The sequence below is a fragment of the Bos taurus genome, chromosome 22, assembly GCF_002263795.3.
Source record: "Bos taurus isolate L1 Dominette 01449 registration number 42190680 breed Hereford chromosome 22, ARS-UCD2.0, whole genome shotgun sequence".
NCBI lineage: Eukaryota > Metazoa > Chordata > Mammalia > Artiodactyla > Bovidae > Bos > Bos taurus.
The window spans coordinates 55,376,792-55,395,124 of NC_037349.1; the positions used below are offsets into that span (position 1 = coordinate 55,376,792).

The 18,333-nt window shown below is 47.0% G+C and overlaps 1 protein-coding gene across 22 annotated transcripts in view; it reads left to right on the top strand.

Moving 5' to 3' along the window:
* ATG7 (autophagy related 7) overlaps positions 1-18,333 on the top strand; it is a 274,102-nt gene that overhangs the window by 72,305 nt on the left and 183,464 nt on the right. For 19 of the 22 annotated variants that reach the window (NM_001142967.1, NM_001083795.2, XM_024983110.2 and 16 more), the window contains 5 exon segments: positions 2,174-2,332; positions 8,218-8,412; positions 9,849-10,052; positions 10,494-10,609; positions 15,986-16,061. In NM_001142967.1, the coding sequence (NP_001136439.1) occupies positions 2,174-2,332; positions 8,218-8,412; positions 9,849-10,052; positions 10,494-10,609; positions 15,986-16,061 (750 nt within the window). 22 annotated transcript variants of the gene reach the window in all.

Genomic DNA, 18,333 nt, shown 5'->3' on the forward strand with positions numbered 1-18,333 from the left:
TCAGCTGGTGAAAGTCACTTATGACACAGGGTGAGTAGACCAGAGTTACCCGTGGGCTTCAAAACACACAGCCAATCTAAACTATGCTTTCTAAAGGATGGATTCTGGCCCGTCATCCTCAGCCCCGAATCATGGATTGTGTTGACTTTGCCTCTGCACTTGTCAGACTAACTGAATTTCAGTGTCCCTGATGGAGGGAACAACAGACTGGTTCCAAATTGGGAAAGGAGTACATCAAGGCTCTATATTGTCACCCTGCTTATTTAACTTATAAATAAGTTGCAGAGTACATCATGCGAAATGCCAGGCTAGATGAAGCACAAGCTGGAATCAAGATTGCTGGGAGAAATATCAATAGCCTCACATATGCAGATGACACCACCCTTATGGCAGAGACGGAAGAAGAACTAAAGAACCTCTTGATGAAAGTGAAAGAGGAGAGTGAAAAAGTTGGCTTAAAACACAACATTCCAAAAACGAAGATCATGACATCCAATCCCATCACTTCATGGCAAATAGATGGGGAAACAATGGAATTAGTGACAGACTTTATTTTGGGGGGCTCCAGAATCACTGCAGATGGTGACTTTAGTCATGAAATTAGAAGACACTTTCTCCTTGGAAGAAAAGTTATGACCAACCTAGACAGCATATTAAAAAACAGAGACGTTACTTTGCCAACAAAGGTCCATCTAGTCAAAGCTGTGGTTTTTCCATTAGTAATGTATGGATGTGAGAGCTGGACCATAATGGAAGCTGAACACCAAAGAATTGATGCTTTTGAACTGTGGTGTTGGAGAAGACTCTTGAGAGTCCTTTGGACAGCAAGGAGATCAAACGAGTCAATCCTAAAGGAAATCAGTCCTGAATATTCATTGGAAGGACTGATGCTGAAACTGAAACTCCAATATTTTGGCCACCTGATGTGAAGAGCCGACTCACTGGAAAAGACCCTGATGCTGGGAAAGACTGAAGGCAAGAGGAGAAGGGGACGACAGAGGATAAGATGGTTGGATGGCATCACCGACTCTATGGAAATAAGTTTGAGCAAGCTCCAAGAATTGATGAGGGACAGGGAAGCCTGGTGTGCTGCAGTCCATGGGGTCGCAGAGTCAGACACGACTGAGCAACTGAACTAACTGAACTGATGGAAGGATATTGAAATAAGGCAGAGATCAGACTCTTAGTCAGACTCTGCAGTCAGTCCTAGCAGGGCTTCTCTTAGGCCACTCTTTGTGATTTGCTGAAATAGATGCATCCCACCTCACCCCCCAGAAAGGAGGCATCTTCTTGCCTCCACCCGGGGCATCTCATTTCCTCCTCACCATTAACCAGATTTATGACCCCCACTCTTTGTGATTTGCTGAAATAGATGCATCCCACCTCACCCCCCAGAAAGGAGGCATCTTCTTGCCTCCACCCGGGGCATCTCATTTCCTCCTCACCATTAACCAGATTTATGACCCACGGTGAGTCACGTATCTTTTCTGGGCTTCGGTTTCTGTATCTGTAAAATAAAGTAATGGAGCTAAAGATTTTAGGGAGCCTATCTAACTTTAAAATTGTTCAGTTCTAAGATTTAATTGAAATGGATGAAGTCATGAAAGCTATTTCTGAGAATGTAGAGCTGTCCCCTACATTCCAGAATATTCATAAGGGCTTTGCCTCATTGAGAAATAGTACAAAATCTTCTGTCATGTTATACAATTGGAAATAACTTACAAGTCACTTTTATTAATACATGGAGCTATTTCAGGCTTTGAGTGAATTTTAGGACGCGCTGTTACGTATGCCCACTGACTCATTCAGGGAGAGCGAGGTCACTGGGTGGCCCTTGCCAGTCCTCTGAAGACAGCAGCAGGGACTCACCTTCCTAAGCTTCCTCTGGTGCCACTGTCAAAAATAGTGAAGTATTAGTCAGACCAGCAGTGACATATGTCTTAGTCTCATTGCTGTAGGAAGCAAGGCACCGGGTGTATAATTATTTCATCTTTTAAAGAAGTTGACATTCTATCTGTCAAAAATGGACTCTGCACAATTCAATTTCCAGCGTTTCCTGTATTTTGAGGTTCCCAAGCTGCCCCAAAGCCAAACCCCTTTTAGAGATTTCCAGAGAGACACCCTGTGAAATGTTCATCAGAAACCCACCACGATCTCCTGTTTTTCTGTGCAGGGTTGGGGTGTCAGACACATCACGTTCGTGGACAATGCCAAGATCTCCTACTCTAACCCTGTGAGGCAGCCTCTGTATGAATTTGAAGATTGCCTGGCGGGTGGGAAGCCCAAGGCCCTGGCAGCCGCAGACCGGCTGCAGAAGATATTCCCCGGAGTGGTACGTTGGTGCTGGGTGCTGAGAACGTCAGGGCTTTTTGCCTGGCCTGTCAGTGTTTAAGTGTTAATCATGTGGGAAGGAGGCCCTACGGGATGGAGGGAACAGACTCAGACATCGGTCACTTCCTGCCAGGGCCCCATTGTGTGTTTCCTCACCTCAGAAGTGGGGATTACAAGAACAAAATAAAACCCTCATGTATTACTGTAAAACCACCATGGAGACTGTATGACAAAAATGTTTCATAAGTTACAAAGCCCTGAGTTGAGGGATTTGGGGGTCCACATAGTTTTAGATACTGCCTTGTTCCAAAGGGTTTATCCACTTTGGATACTGGATCCGCTGTAGGATATTACCTCCCTCATGGCCAGGACGCCTGATGGTTAGTACAGGTTTATGAAATCAGATAGTCTGCACAAGGAGGGTCTGGCGAAACGTTCAGCCTTTCACTCTAGCTGCTGCTTGTTCTTGACGTCCGTCGTTTACTTTGAAAACAGTGAGAGGCAAGTCGTTCAGCTCATTTGGTTCAACATCTGGCCATGTTTTTGAGGTTATCCAGCAGAAGACATTCTGCGTCTTGCACGCCTCGTCAATTTGTGTGACAGAGGTTAGCTCAGGTGTCCCCAAAGCATCTGCTGCTACTGCAAGTGCCACAGGAGGCTCTCGGCCCTGGCTTAAAAATAGGAAAAAAAAAAAAAAAAAGAAGCCTGCTTTCTTAAGGTTTCCCTGTTTAGTCACTGGGCATTAGATTCATTTATTCTCAGCCTTTCTTAAGGTTTCCCTGTTTAGTCACTGGGCATTAGATTCATTTATTCTCAGCCTTTCTTAAGGTTTCCCTGTTTAGTCACTGAGCATTAGATTCATTTATTCTCAGCCTCTGCTTTAAAAGTGGCTTTGACCATCTTGTCCATTTCACCAGAAGAACGTCATCTCTTGGGTTTAATTCAGTGGGACTGACTGAGCCCTCTGCACCCAGCTAGGCGCTGGATGACAAGAGAGAGAAGAAGAAGTTACACCCTGCCGTTGAGGAGGCCTCTTAGTTACGTTTCTGCTGCGACAACGTTACACATCACACACTCCCAGCGTGCAAGTGGCTTATGATCACGAACACTGATTTCATGTTCACAGGGCTGCGGGTTCGCCGTGGCTCAGTGGCTGGGCTGGACCGGACTCTGGCTTTGAGTCCTGTTCCAGTCTATTCTGTGTGTCATACTGTCGAAGTCTAGGCTCCAGGAGCAGTGGTCACCTGGTCCTGCTCTCCTTATGGTAGAAGGTGGAAGTGTAAAGGAGTTGGTCAGGCTACCAGTACTTCCTGTGTCTCTTAAAGTCTCAGCAGTGTCCTCTATTGCCGTCGCCAGAGCAGGTCACAGGACCAGGCCCCAACTCAGTGGGGTTGGTCCAGATACCCTGCCTACCTGGTGGGAGGTCCTGTAAAGCCATGTGGCTAACGGGCATGGACGCATAATTCTATTAGAGGTGGGCGGTGCATAGTCAGGAAGAATAATCCATCCTATCACCGGAGACAGACCTGGCTTTGAATCTGAGCTCTGCCTGAAATTTTTGCTCACTCAAATCCTAGCCACAGTCTGTGACCCAATGCAGTTCCCCCTGCTTTATTTGTTCGGTTATCCTATGGCTTACTCGTTCATCATATGTTTATTTAAGGCCTGCTATGTGGGGGCTGGGGAAAAGGCAGATGAACTTCCCCCTTCCTCGCCTGGAGCTGAGAGTCTAGTCAGGGGTGTGGCCAATAAACTAACTTCATGAATGGCTACACTTGCAGCAAGTGCACAAAGCAGGAGCTCAGCAGCCGTGGGAATGTTTAGCAGGTACACCTGACCTAGAACGGACTTGCTTGAGGAAGCTAAGCTCTGAAACGCGGGTGAGAGTTAGATAGACCAGGGTGGACAGAGCGGCCTGTGCAGATGCTGAGGTAGGATGCAGCCTGTGCCTCTGTGAACGGAAAGGAAGTCGGGCTGGCTGCGGCACGGGGTCAAGAAAGACAGACTCGGAGCTAGGACATCAGCAAGGGCCAGGTCATGCTGGGCCTTAGAGTTCAGGTTCCCCTTTTCTTGAAAGCATCAGCCCACCAGGATCAAGCCTGTTCCCCAACACCTACGTCACGCTACTGCATTTTACCTATTGGATGATGCAGTCCTTACTGTGGGGAGCCTGGTCTCGTATGCTTTTATCCCTCATGCCTTATAAGGAATAATAGGTAACACGGGGGCTTCCCTGGTGGCTCAGTGGTGAAGAATCCGCCTGCCAAAGCAAGGGGCACGGGTTTGATCCCTGGTCTGGGAAGATCCCACGTGCCGCGAAACAGCTAAGTCCCTGCACCGTGACTGCTGAGCCCATGTGCCCTAGCGCCTGTGCTCTGTCGTAAGAGAAGCCCACACACCAAAACGAAGAGTAGCCCCTGCTCGCTGCAACTAGAGAAAAGCCCGTGCGGCAGCAAAGACCCAGCACAGCCAAAAATAATTAAGTTTAAAAAATAATAGATAACACTGAGCCCACCTAAGTTCTAGGGCAAGGCATCAAATTCGTGAAAAGAACTTGTGAAGCCATTTCACTTACTGGCTAGCCAAGCTTACGTGATTCTGTTTGTATGTTCAGTTTAGCGTCGTTTTTCATTCAATAGATACTGCCTCATCACCTTCCTTACACCAGGCCCTGGACAGGAGGCTAGTCTGAGTGAAGAAGACATGAAAAGAACGGCTCAGCCACAAATAATATGCCTAATCCTGGGGTTGAATTCATTGAATAGGAAAACAACTGACCTTGAATCAATCAAATAACCACTTGAGGTTACCATTTCCCCCCAAAGGTGAGGCAATAAAATGTAGGGTTATAGAGCCACACTGAGGGTTTTAAAACCCATCTCTGGACGTCTGTTTCCAACCTGATGAGTGACTGATGAACTGGCTCTCCTGCCATGGTGCATCTACCAGTTTTGCAGCCGGGTACATTGTGTAAAGTGACTCAGCAGATGCTGACCAGCAGGCAATGAGAGTGTGGGCTCAGAAGGTGTTTGTCCCGGTTTGTTGCACGGAGGCACTTTTTAGCTTGTGTCAGAGCCCACGGGGAGCCCAAGGAGGTATTGTTGGTCTCGATGAGCTGAGGAAACAGAGATGAGAATCCAGGCAGCTGAAACTTCAGGACAGAGTATCAGACCTGTGCGAGCCGTGCAGGGAAGGAGTTCCAAAAGAGTGTCTGGGCAGCAGCACGTTGAGGCTCTGTACGTTCTCAGGGTAGGACTCCGTAATCTGGGCAGGAAGCACCGTGAGTCTGCTGTGGGCAAAATCAGGTTCCAGAGCCCCTACAGGCTGCAAGGCACTGGAGTCCTAGCCATCCAGAAGGGAGAGACCTCACTGGCCACTCTGAGCCCTTAGGTGACACCCCAGTGAGGCCATAGAACTAAACATAAAAGCTGGAACTAGAACACTTCTAGAAGAGAGCAGCCTGGTGACCTGTGATGGCAGAGACTCCTAGGACCATGGAAATACTGATCGTAAGTGAGAAAATGGATGAACAGGACTTCATCGAAATTTAAAATTTCTGCTTCTCGAAAGATGCCAATAAGAGAACACAAAGGCTGGCCCAAACTGAAACTACCTGCAGGACATGTATTTGGCAAACAGCCTATATCCAGGATACATGGACAGCTTCTGCCACCCAGTAATAAGACAGGCACACCTTTTTTTTTTTTTTTTTTTAAGGGACTGAAGGGTTGGGCCAGCATGGCTTCCTAGGGAAGGTCTGTGCATGGCCAGTGAACACATGTCATGCTCAACAGTAGTCATCATAGGGTGTGAATCAGGGCCGTGAAGACGTATCCCTGCACACGCACTGAAATGACTAAAATTAGAAGACTGACGGTGCTAGATGGTGGGAGGGTGAGGGGCACACAGCTCTCACACTCTGCGGGTAGAGGTCCTGGGGATTGCCTGTGAAAGCATATGAGAGCGTTGCCTGGGATGATAGTCGATGCCCTGGGGGACGTGTGCAGTGGTTAATCTGCAGCTTGTCAAAACACATCAAGCTGGACACGTGAGGTCCGTCCGTGTACTTCACTGCTGTAAATGATCGCTCGCCCCGGCTGCACATTTGAGTCATCTGGAGAGTTTTAGAAAGCATCCTTCCCTGGGCCCGCTCTCAGAGACTCCAGTTGAAATGGTCCAAGGAAAAGCCTGGGCATTAGGAATCTAGACAGTTCTCTAGGTGGTTCTGATGTGCAGCCAGGCCTCAGAAGTACTGTGCTGCAGCTTGCTGAATTGCATGCAGCCTCAGACTCGTGGCCTCAGTGGCAGGCCGGGAGCTGGAGCACCTCCGCAGGCTTGGTGGCTGGAGCTGCAGCAAGCAGGTTAGCCACGGAGATAGGGGTGAGGGTCTGAGTTATTCAGAAGGTCAAAATTGAGGTTGAGTAATTATGCTTTAATCTTGGCATCATTAAAATTCCCAGGCAATAACTTTGTGGATCGAGCAACCATCATTTAAAACACATTGTCAATTGTAAAGACGACAGTAAGGTGTTATTGTTGTTATTACGGTGCTTGTTGCTTTTCTTACTGTTCATTACAGTATTAGGTATGCAGCAGATACACAGCACTTAATGAATGAATGAGTGAATTATGAGGTCCTGAGAGGTATCTTTGGGGTGTCCTCATTAAAATGGTCTTGTTTTCAACCTTCCTTCCTAGTGAAGTCCATTCTGCCTGGCATCTTTTCCTGCAACCCTTTTTTCCCCCCCTGCTCAATTCTTTTTGAAATTTTTGCTGTTATTACTACCGTGCCTTTCTTGAATTCCAGATATTAGGTTTAACGAAGAAAATAGCACCCATTTACAAAATAGATTTTACTTTGTAAAGGGACCTACTGCTGTGTCCCCTGAGCTGTTTTCACAGTATGTAAGGCGTTTTGACAAATAAAAAAGCTGGTGTTTTCACACGCTTCCCTGTGGCAGGTGCTATGCAGGAGATTGAGGGTGGAGTTTGTGATTCTAGAACACTTTCTTTTCTGGGGAAAGTCAGTGTCCCTGGCGTCACTGGCTTGCATATGTGACTCACAGTTCATCTGCATCCTTTTGTGGAGCCAGCAGGGAAGAAAAGGTAAGTTACAGAGCTCTTCTGAAGGCCCCGTGAGAAGTCCTGAGTCCTGAGAACCCAGGTCACGGGGCAGCTCCTGCTTTTGGACAGAAAAGGAAGCTTCACTTCGGCACAACACTGCTGCCGCCCAGCACCCCACCAGACTAATATCTACACATTCCTCAGTCTAGTTTTCTGGTTAGTCAGCAAGGAGAGTTCTTCAGTTTTGAGGGTTTTGTTTGTTTTTAATGCATATGGCCCCTGAGAAAATTAAGGCAAGACTCTCAGCCATCCTAATCTTAGGTGAATTTGTTAAATTATTTCTGTTGTGACATCCCGTTTAGAGGTGTTCCACGCTAAAAAGCAGAGTGAAGGGCAACCTGGGGACAAGTGGAGAGACAGCCTGGCTGGACCGAGGGCCTTGGGGAAGCCAAGGGCATTGTGATGACATTCCTTGGGCCCAGGTTGTAGGAAAGAGCCAAAGGTACACAGTTCTGGCCAGTATTGTTTTGTCCACATGGGAAGTGCCTCCCTCCCACCCCCTGCCACTTTGGAGCTAGATCCGTGTGTCTCTGCTGCCCTGTCCAGCCTTAGGGACCCGAGATGCCAGGACAGGTGGTCTGGGTCGCAGAGGTGAAGAAGGTGGGGAACTCAGCTGGCAGAAGGCTGAGGCAGCGTGGTTGTGATGGGGAGATGTCAGGTTGTAAGTGACCCCGTGTGGTCAAGGTGATGGGGAGATGCAGGCTCTGAGATCGCACCCATTCATTTGCCTCAGAAGCCCCCCCTCTCTGGGTGTGTCCCCAGAACGCCAGAGGGTTCAACATGAGCATCCCCATGCCGGGGCACCCCGTGAACTTCTCCAGCGTCACCCTGGAGCAGGCCCGCAGGGACGTGGAACAGCTGGAGCAGCTCATTGACAGCCACGACGTCGTCTTCCTGTTGATGGACACCCGGGAGAGCCGGTGGCTGCCTGCCGTCATCGCCGCGAGCAAGAGAAAGGTAGAACGTGGGCCCCATCTCCCAGGGTGGAGTGCCCCCCAGTCCGCCCCCACCTCTGAAGCAGAGGGGTGTTTGTGTGGCCTGCTGACCCGAGGCCAAGGGCTTCCTCTGCAGACCGTCGGCCTCACGCACCATCATGCAGCCCAGATGTTACCCTGTGAGCCCCGTGCGCTCACAGTGGAATGTGAGCTCCCAGAGGACGCAGACTCCGCCTCATTCACCACGGTCGGGCCCGTGACAACTTGAAGGGCCGAAAGAATGGATGGTTCAGTAGGTCAGGGTGCATACGCATGATAGAATAGTGTGTAACCGCTCCCGGCTACAATGTCAAAGATTTTAATATGTTGGGAAATACTACGTAGTTAAATAAGATATATATATTTTATGTCAATTATGTTTATGTATATGAAGATATCCATGTCTGTTTATCAAAGAATGAGGGTGGCAAGAGAAAGGGAGAAAGAAAGGAGGGGGATGGGCGAGAGAGAAAATAATAAATACTTCAAACTATTATTATAATTGTTGGGGCTGTGAGATTCTGAGTGATTTTTTGTCTTCTTTTCTGGTGTGGTTTTCTTTGATTTTTTCAGTGTTCTTTGTAAACAGACATTTGGGAGAATGAGTCAATTTATGACTAACAGAAGTTATTATAAATTAAAAGAAGCTTTCCTTAAAAAGCTGTGTGAAGGGTAAATTATATAACGTGAAAAAATCTACGAGATTTATGAAAAAAATCTCTGTAGAAACGACAAACAACAGCATAATGCTGCAAAGAGTGGCTTTGAGAACTCTGGAGACTTAGTTTTATATGCCTTCCCCCTTACCAGCTGAGCAACCTTGGGCAAGGTATAGAAATAACCTTTCTGACTTTGAGCATCTTCTTCTATAAATAAGAAACGTTTGCTGGGAGTTTGAAATAAAACCAACAGAGATAATTTATGTTAACCTCTTATCAAGTCTCTTGCACTTTGTAAGCCCTCAGTCTTGGGTAGCTGTTACCAACATTGTTGCTGTTGAGTTGCTAAGCTGTGTCTGACTCCTTGTGACCGCATGGACTACATGATGCCAGGCCTCCCTGTCTTTCACGGTCTCCCAGAGTTTGCTCATATTCATGTCCACTGAGTCAGCGGTGCTGTCTAACCATCTCATCCTCTGTCACCCCCTTCACCTCCTGCCCTCCATCTTTCCCAGCATCAGGGTCTTTTCTCATGAGTCGGCTCTTCACATCAGGTGGCCAAAGTATTGGAGCTTCAGCATCAGTCCTTCCAATGAATATTCAGGGTTGAATACCAGCATTAGCTTAGAGAATCTAATTACAGTCAAACACAAACACTTATTACAAAACAGATTTTTTAAGTTGACCCAATATGGAGTTAGCCATGGCCTAAAATCTAAGTGTCTCTTAACTCTGGTCTTTTATTCCTTGGAACTCACAGCTGGTCATCAATGCTGCCTTGGGATTTGACACCTTCGTTGTCATGAGACACGGCCTGAAGAAGCCCAGGCATCAGGGAGCTGGGGACTTGTGTCCCAGCTACCCCATGGCGTCTGCCGACCTCCTGAGCTCATCGCTGTTTGCCAACATCCCTGGCTATAAACTCGGCTGCTACTTCTGCAACGATGTGGTGGCCCCAGGGGATGTAAGTGGATTTCTTTATTGTTTCAAGTATCTCCTACAGCCATCTTGCCCACTAGGGCAAAGAGACCCAGCTCTTTCCTTTAAGACTATTTAAAATATTGTCTTTTAACAAAGAGAAAAATTGTCTCATTTGGGGCGGTGGCATTATCCCTCGTGAGCCTTGCTTGGCATTATCGACTGTGGACAGCTGTGCCCCGCTCACCAATGTCCCCAGGGTACTCGAGGGTTTTTAGAGTATTACCTTATTTAGTTACCTAACAGGTCTATTTTGTTTTTCTTGGTACTCGCAAGACATGGTATTATGTGAGGCTGACTGATTTCTGCCAACAGTGAGCATCTGGCTGTGTGATAGAGCTTTATCATGGAGGAGTTGTATGCTCCTGACAGCTCACCTTGGGTGGAACAGATCTTTGCATTCATGTCCATGACTGTTTCTCCACAGTCAACCAGAGACCGGACCTTGGACCAGCAGTGCACTGTGAGCCGTCCAGGACTAGCCATGATCGCAGGAGCCCTGGCGGTGGAGTTGATGGTTTCCGTTTTGCAGCATCCAGAAGGGTGAGTTTCCCATCTAGAGATGGCTGTTGAAACAAAGACAGCTTCTGTATCTCCCTTGGCCTTTTCGCAGTCTGACTTTTTTCTGAGAATTGTATTGTTCTTTCCACTCTCAAAAAAACAAGAATAAAAAAAAAAAAACCTGGTTTGATCCTTTGGGCTCAAACTTGTCATGTGATCTTTGAAGCTGTGTCTCTGCGTCCTTGTAGAACTGAACTCTCCTAGGGTTGTTTGGTAATTGATGATAAGGAAGGATAAAAATTTTCATAGGGGCTTTAGGACCTTCCTGCTTTCATTCTCTTAATATATTATTTTTGATCTTCTTAGCTCTAAGCATTTGAAAGGCAATACATGAATCACGTATGATAGAAGTTGGATTTGGCTGTGTATGTAACAGATCCATCTTCAGTGACTTAGTCAGATGGAGGCGAGGCATTTTTCTCACGCAGCAAGAAGCTCAGAGGCAGGCACCAAGACAGGGGTTCCCATGTACCGTCAGAGACTGTGTTTCTTCATCGTGCACTCAGCCACTCTTGGCTTTCTTCCCTGTGCTTGTCCTATTGTGGTCACAGGATGAGTGCTCTGCCTTCGGGGTTGCTTCTCTGTTCCAGTTAAGAAGAAAGGAATGACCAAAGGATGCACATTGTGTTCAACTGAGGCTTCCCCGCCCCGCCACCCCGCTTTTTTTGGCCATGTTCTGCAGCATGTGAGATCTTAGTTCCTAACCAGGGATTGAACCTGTGCCTCCTGAAGTGGAAGCATGGAGTCTTAACCACTGGACCTCCAGGGGAGTCCCCGAGGCTGACCCCCTTTAAATGGCTCTCCAGGAAGACTTATGCATTGATTCTAAAACTCGTGTATAACTTGACCTTGCCCTTATAACTGCAAGGAAGACAGACAAATGTAGCTCTTCGGCTGGGCACATTGCCTCTGAACGAAACTATGACAAGATAGGAAAGGAGAATGGATGTTGGGCAGGCACCCAGCAGTGTCTGCACACTCATTTAAAAATGAGTATATATTCTGTATATATTTCAACCCTAGAAGATACTGTTACTGTTACCTAGTTGAATTCATTTACTTTTGGTGTTATTTTCCATTTTTAAACTTTTCTCTCTGTGTCCTTGAGCTTCCATCCTAGGTCATTTTCCTTCTGCTGAAAGAATACCCTTTATCATTTCCTTTAGAAATACCAGTGACAAAGATGTTTTAGTTTTTGTTTGTCTAAAGATGCCTTTGTTTTATGTTTATGCTGAAAAATATTTTTGCCATGTACAGAATTCTATACTGGTTCAGTTCAGTTCAGTCACTCAGTCATATCCGACTCTTTGTGACCCCGTGGACTGCAGCACGCCAGACCTCCCTGTCCATCACCAACTTGCGGAGTTTACCCAAACTCATATCCATTGAGTCGGTGATGCCATCCAACCATCTCATCCTCTGTCGTCCCCTCTCCTCCTGCCCTCAGTCTTTCCTAGCATCAGGATTTTTTCCAATGAGTCAGTTCTTCACATGAGGTGGCCGAAGTATTGGAATTTCAGCTTCAGCATCAGTCCTTCCAATGAACACCCAGGATTGATCTCCTTTAGGATGGACTGGTTGGATCTCCTTGCAGTCCAAGGGACTCTCAAGAGTCTTGTCCAACACCACAGTTCAAAAGCATCAATTCTTCGGTGCTCAGCCTTCTTCACAGTCCAACTCTCACATCCATACATGACCACTGGAAAAACCATAGCCTTGACTAGACGGACCTTTGTTGGCAAAGTAATGTCTCTGCTTTTGAATATGCTGTCCAGGTTGGTCATATGTTGAGAACGTAATCCTGCTGTCTCTCGCTGCCATTATCCCTGTTGAGGAGCAAGGTGTTCCTCTCATCGCTTCTGCTTTGGTGCACTTGGAGTTTCTGCCCCTTCCCCTGCCCTCAGTTGCTTTTATGATTTTCTCATTGTCTTTGGTTTTCAGGATTTGGAAATACTTACCTAATTCTGTATTTATTATTATATACCTATTTCTGTGTTTATTCTGATTGTGCTTTCTAGTGCCTCATGAATCCATGGCTTGATGTTTTTCACCCACGGTGGAAAATTTTCCACCATTATCTCCTAAAGCCTTGTTTCTGCCTCTGCTTGATTCCTTCCTTTTGAGTCCCCAGCTGCATGTTAGAACCGATGATGCTCTTTTCTGTGTTTTCCGTCATTGTGTCTTTCTTTGCTTCAGTCTGGCTGTTTGCTTTTTGGCTTATCTTCCAGTTTACTGATTCTCTCTTCTTCTATGTCTATTTGTTAAACTGTCCACTGAGTTTTAAATTTCATTATTATATGTTTCAGTTCTAGAATTTCTAGAAATAATTTGATCTTATTTTACACATTTCCTGTTCTCTGCTGAAATTGTGATTTTTTTTATTCTTTGAAAACATTTAATCATGTTTTCCTTTTAATTTTTATCAGATATGCCCATTATGTGAGATCTCTAATGAGTATGCTCCTCTTGTCTATTGTTTTTATCTCCTCATATACCTGTTTTTTTTTAAACAAAGCCTTTTTATTATGGAAAAATAAAGCATATATGAAAAAAGATTTATGTTATGTGTATACATACACACAAGCCATTTGTGTATATATAAAACCTCCTTTGTATGCACCATCCATTTTCAGTAATTACCAACACATGACCAGTCATCATTTATCTGTACTACTGTCCATGTTTTTTCTTCTTCCACTGACTTGCTTTAAAGCAAATCTAAAACATAGTACTTCAGTCATAAAAATGTATCTATTTGGTATGTATCTCCACTGTTTTTACATTTAAAAACAAAGGCAGTTCCCTAATATTATCACATGTCCAATCAGTATTTAAATTTCCTCAATTTTTGCATCTGCTTGGCTATTTGACTGAGTCCTGGCCATTTTGTGAAAAATTATACAGATGTTGTGATTTCCATTTCTTCCTGGCAAACTGCTGGGCCAAGTGGACTGCCATCTTAGACCATCTTATCCAGTTAGCGCTTGTCTGTTTTCAGGCTCTCCCTTAGTCTGAGGATGTATCCCCGCCATGATCCCAACTTGAAGCCTGGGATGTTCTCCATGGCTCCTCCCTATGGGCAGACCTTAGCTCTAGACTGTACCATCAGCCCCATGAGTCGGTCAGGATCACTGTTCAGCCTCTGATCCAGTGGCCACTGCTTTTGGAGACTGGCGATCGCTTTCCGGGTGAACCTCCCCTGGCAAATGCCTAGGTTACCTCTGTGGGCTTCCCTCCTCTCACATACCTGGCTCTGTAATTCTCCCCTACCTTGGGAACTCTCCCACGCTTTCAAACACAGGTTTTTTGTCATACTTCGTCTAGCTTTGCTGTGTCTTCTCAATGGGAGGGCTGGTCCTAACCACCGAGTCTACCAAGGCCACACCAGTTATAAAAATGGTTTTCAGCTGATTCAGCTTTTTGATTTATTAAGCACTTAGCGCATTAGGCTTGCTTGTGAGAGAAAGGAAAGGAGTAGGCTGGCGTGTTTCGTCCCGCCTTGGCCCTGGGGCTCTTGGTAGGCTCCGTGTGCAGCACGCTGTGTCTGTGCCACGGCATGGACGCAGAGACTAGTGCAGCTATGGTCCAGAGACCCTGCTTCTCCAAGCAAGGACCATCTTCCTTTATGACTTACAAACAGTAGAAGGAATTCATCTTTCATCTAGCAAATAAAAGTGAGACAAAAGTTAATTTAAAAAGTAATGTAAAAAAAAAGGAAGGAAAAAAGAAAAGGAAAGACAACAAAGGAAAGAAAAAGAAAATTAATCAACCATTTAAGAGTTTCTCGATATCTGTTAGAGGCAGTGCTGTCAAGGTTGTATGGTAAAGTCAGACTGGAGCCAAACACACTTACATCTGACTGTGTGACAGATACACTGTGATTTATCTTATATATTTTCAGTACTGACATAGTATTTACCTTGTGTTATGCTTTATTCTAAGCGCGGTACAAATAGTAGTTCATTTAATCCTCATAGCAAACATTAGGAAAGAACTGTTAATCTGTCCCATTTTCTTTCTTTCTTTTGTCCCATTTTTGATGGGGAAACAGAGGCATAGCCAAGATAACCATGTTGCTGAAATTCACTTAGCTGGTGAGCAGTAACCCTGGGATTTAGCTCAGCCCAGTTTGGCTGCAAACTCTGTCTTTAAGCACTCTGTTAAGATATGCTATTTGTAATACCGACATGGAAGAAGTGAATTTTTGAAAGGTTTGTTTTTCCGGTTGTTAGAAATCGACACGCCCATTCCACTTACTGTGTAACTCAGAGTCCTTCTGCGTGCTTGGAAAGACGGCCTCTGTAGTGTCGGTAGCATCAGTTCAGTTCAGTTCAGTCACTCAGTCGTGTCTGACTCTTCGCGACCCCATGAATTTCAGCCCGCCAGGCCTCCCTGTCCATCACCAACTCCCAGAGTTCACTCAGACTCACGTCCATGGAGTCGGTGATGCCATCCAGCCATCTCATCCTCTGTTGTCCCCTTCTCCTCCTGCCCCCAATCCCTCCCAGCATCAGAGTCTTTTCCAATGAGTCAACTCTTCGCATGAGGTGGCCAAAGTACTGGAGTTTCAGCTTTAGCATCATTCCTTCCGAAGAAATCCCAGGGCTGATCCTTCAGAATGGACTGGTTGGATCTCCTTGCATACATAACTAGTATAACTGCTTCCGAGTTGAATGGAAACAAGCAGCTTTTTTGTCTTCCTCTCATCTTTGTCATCTCCCTGGCACCTGCGTTTTCTTGTGGCCCCCGGACAGGAAGCATTTGGGGTAAAATATTTCAGAGCTGGCTGCGAGTCCTTGACACCAACCCCACGTCGGCCACTCGGCCACCTTTGTTGTCGTCACGGGCTGGAACCAGGGCCCGTGTGGCTTGTCTTCTGTGACGTAAGGAGACTCCGCGCTGCGGTTTGGGGCGGAGCGCATCCGTGCTGCCGCGCTGATTCCTCACTTTCTTTCTCCTTCCTGCACGCACTAGCAGGCACATCACCTCAGGAACGTAAGGTCAGAACGGTTTCTGTTTCAGAACGTCAGCAGTGTGCCCTGGTGTTTTACAAGACTCTCAGACAACGAGAATTAATATTTATCGGCAAGTAGCCTGTGGCCACAAGCTCTGGTCTTTCTAACTTCAAAACACAGGCCTTTTTTTTTTTTTTTTTTTTTTTTATCATTCTTCTACCTTTCTACCAGAAAAATTAGTTTTTTTGTGTATGTTTTTTTGTTTCCCTGGCTTATACTGCCTAGCAAAGGGTGTTTCGGGTTATCCTTATAAATCCTCCGCGGACCTCCTCTCAATCATCCTCATGGAAATTAAACATAAACTTCTCTGAAATGAGCAGCTCTCACCGCTTGCCTTTCTTAGGGGCTATGCCATTGCCAGCAGCAGTGACGACCGCATGAATGAGCCGCCAACGTCCCTCGGCCTCGTGCCTCACCAGGTGAGTGAGCGGAAATGAAGTTGCAACTCCAGGCCCCCTCCCAGTGGTGCAGCAGGAAAGTATTTGGGGGTCACCTTACCATGCCATCCTCCCAGCCCACCTCTCCTCCACCCTCCTGGTGCTCCTGCTTCCTTGGAATTTCAGTGGTGGTGTTTTATGAGCACGCGGAGGGGATCCTGGGCTGCAGAATGGTGACGAGAAGAAACCCTGGACGAACAGTACTATCCAGTCTTGATTTAGCATTTCTTGTGTTGACTCGGCTCCCGGATGGAGTAGAACGAGAGAGAACGGGCTCTGGAGCCAACCAGACAGCAGCGTCAATCCCAGCCCTGCAGTTATTAAAGTGGCCTTCCTTGGCCATGTCACCAAACTCAGAGCCTTAGTTTTCTTATCTTTAAAATATGGGCCAGAACACCGACCTCAGCTGGTAGTGGCAGAGATGAGAGGTGGGGTATAGAAAGGCCTCGGCGACAGCGCCTAGAGTGTCACAGCCCTCAGTTAATGATGCTGCCAGCTGTGTTGCTATTTGTTGTTGTTATCGATTCCTTAGCCAAAGAGCAGTCTTTCCGGGCATGCACGGTAGGGCCATTAGAAGTACACAGTGCCACCAAAAAGTGGGACATCTTTTCAGAAAAAGAATCTGAGGCTTCCTAAGGAAGGCCCATCCTGTGGAGAGTGAAAGGGAGTGAAAGAGTTAAGTTTGTGCTGCCTCTGCACCAGTGTTTGTGACCATGCTCTTGGAGGTTTTCTGGCCTTGGAAGTCATGGCTCTGAGCTCTGTGTGTGTGTGTATTTCACTCTGTAGCAGGAGGGCCATCTCTGAGGGCAGCAGCGCGCGTGCCCGACAGTGCTGTCTGGGGGCCGTGAGGACAGACCCCTAGTTGGGCGCAGAGAGCAAGGTGATGCGTGCCAACCTCACTCGCCTTTCTCTCTGCCTGCCCACACCTGCCCTGTCGTTTTCTGGTTGAGGGTCTGCATCAGAAGACAGGAAGTACTTGTCCACTTTCACAGAGAGAGGCAGTGGGTATGCTGAAATCCAAACCTCAGCGTGGCCCTCTGACCAGGGCTGTGTCAAGGCTTTTTGAGTGGAAGTGGCCCTGGCCTGCAGGTTGGGAGTTGGCGTTCAGTCACTAAGTCATGTCTGACTCTCTGTGACCCCATGGATTGCAGCACACTGGCCTCCTCTGCCCCTGCTGTCCCCAGCTGTCTGCTCAGATTCTTGTTCATTGATTGGTGATGCTAGCCAATCATCTCGTCCTCTGTCGCCCCCTTCTCCTCCTGCCCTCCATCTTTCTCAACATCAGGGTCTTTTCCAGTGAGCCGGCTCTTTGCAGCAGGTGGCCAAAGTATTGGAGCTTCAGCATCAGTCCTTCCAGTGAATATTCAGGGTTGATTTTCTTTGGGACTGACTGGTGTGCTGTCCTTGCAATCCAAGGGCCTCTCAGGCGTCTTCTCTCTTCACCTCCAGTCACCACGCTGGGCCACTTGCACCAATCGCCCGCCCCAGTCTCACGTTAGGTACTTACCTCCCGAGCCCCAGTGTCCACGCCAGGTGCTGGACCTTGTGTCCAGAATTGTCTAAAACGATGAGGCTTTGTAACCGTGAAACACCATGCAAATGCGACTTTTCCAGCCTCCCTCGTTCAGGAGGGCATTTGTGTGACACGAATGGGTTAACCTTTTCTGCAGAAACCCCTCAAGTAGGACCCAGCAGACCCTGCGGTGAGCCCCATGATGAGGAAGCAAGCTTCCAGAGCCGACCTCTGCTGAGGACGTGCTTACGTGAATGCCCACCCTCGCCCCTCTTCACGAGTCGCCTTCCTCATCTGCTGCCCTTGACGTGTGCCTGCACCTCCTTTGCAGATTTCATGCTGAGAAGGGCCTTAATTAAATTTTCAGTCATGCCCCGCACCAGTTTCCGTCTTGAAGTTCTTGATGTTAAATTACCACAGTTGTAGTTTTCTTGGTGCTGAGGCCAGAGGGCAAAAAATAGTCTTTATAGAAGGGGTCCCGTGTCAAAATGCGTGCCCATGTTTTTCAAGTACTATGGCAACTAATCCTTCTCAGTGTTACTCACCCCCATGGAGCCTGGTGATTGTTTGTCAGTCACCCACTCTTCTACTTCTTTCTCCTCGTTTTCAAACGTCTGAAGGATTATTTTGGTTTTTGGCCATCTCTTCATTTGGCCTTTTCAAAGGCTGAAGGGTAACGCAGCCATATAAGGGAAAGGCCCAGTGCGTGCGGGTGACTGCTTGCTTACATTATTTCAAGTG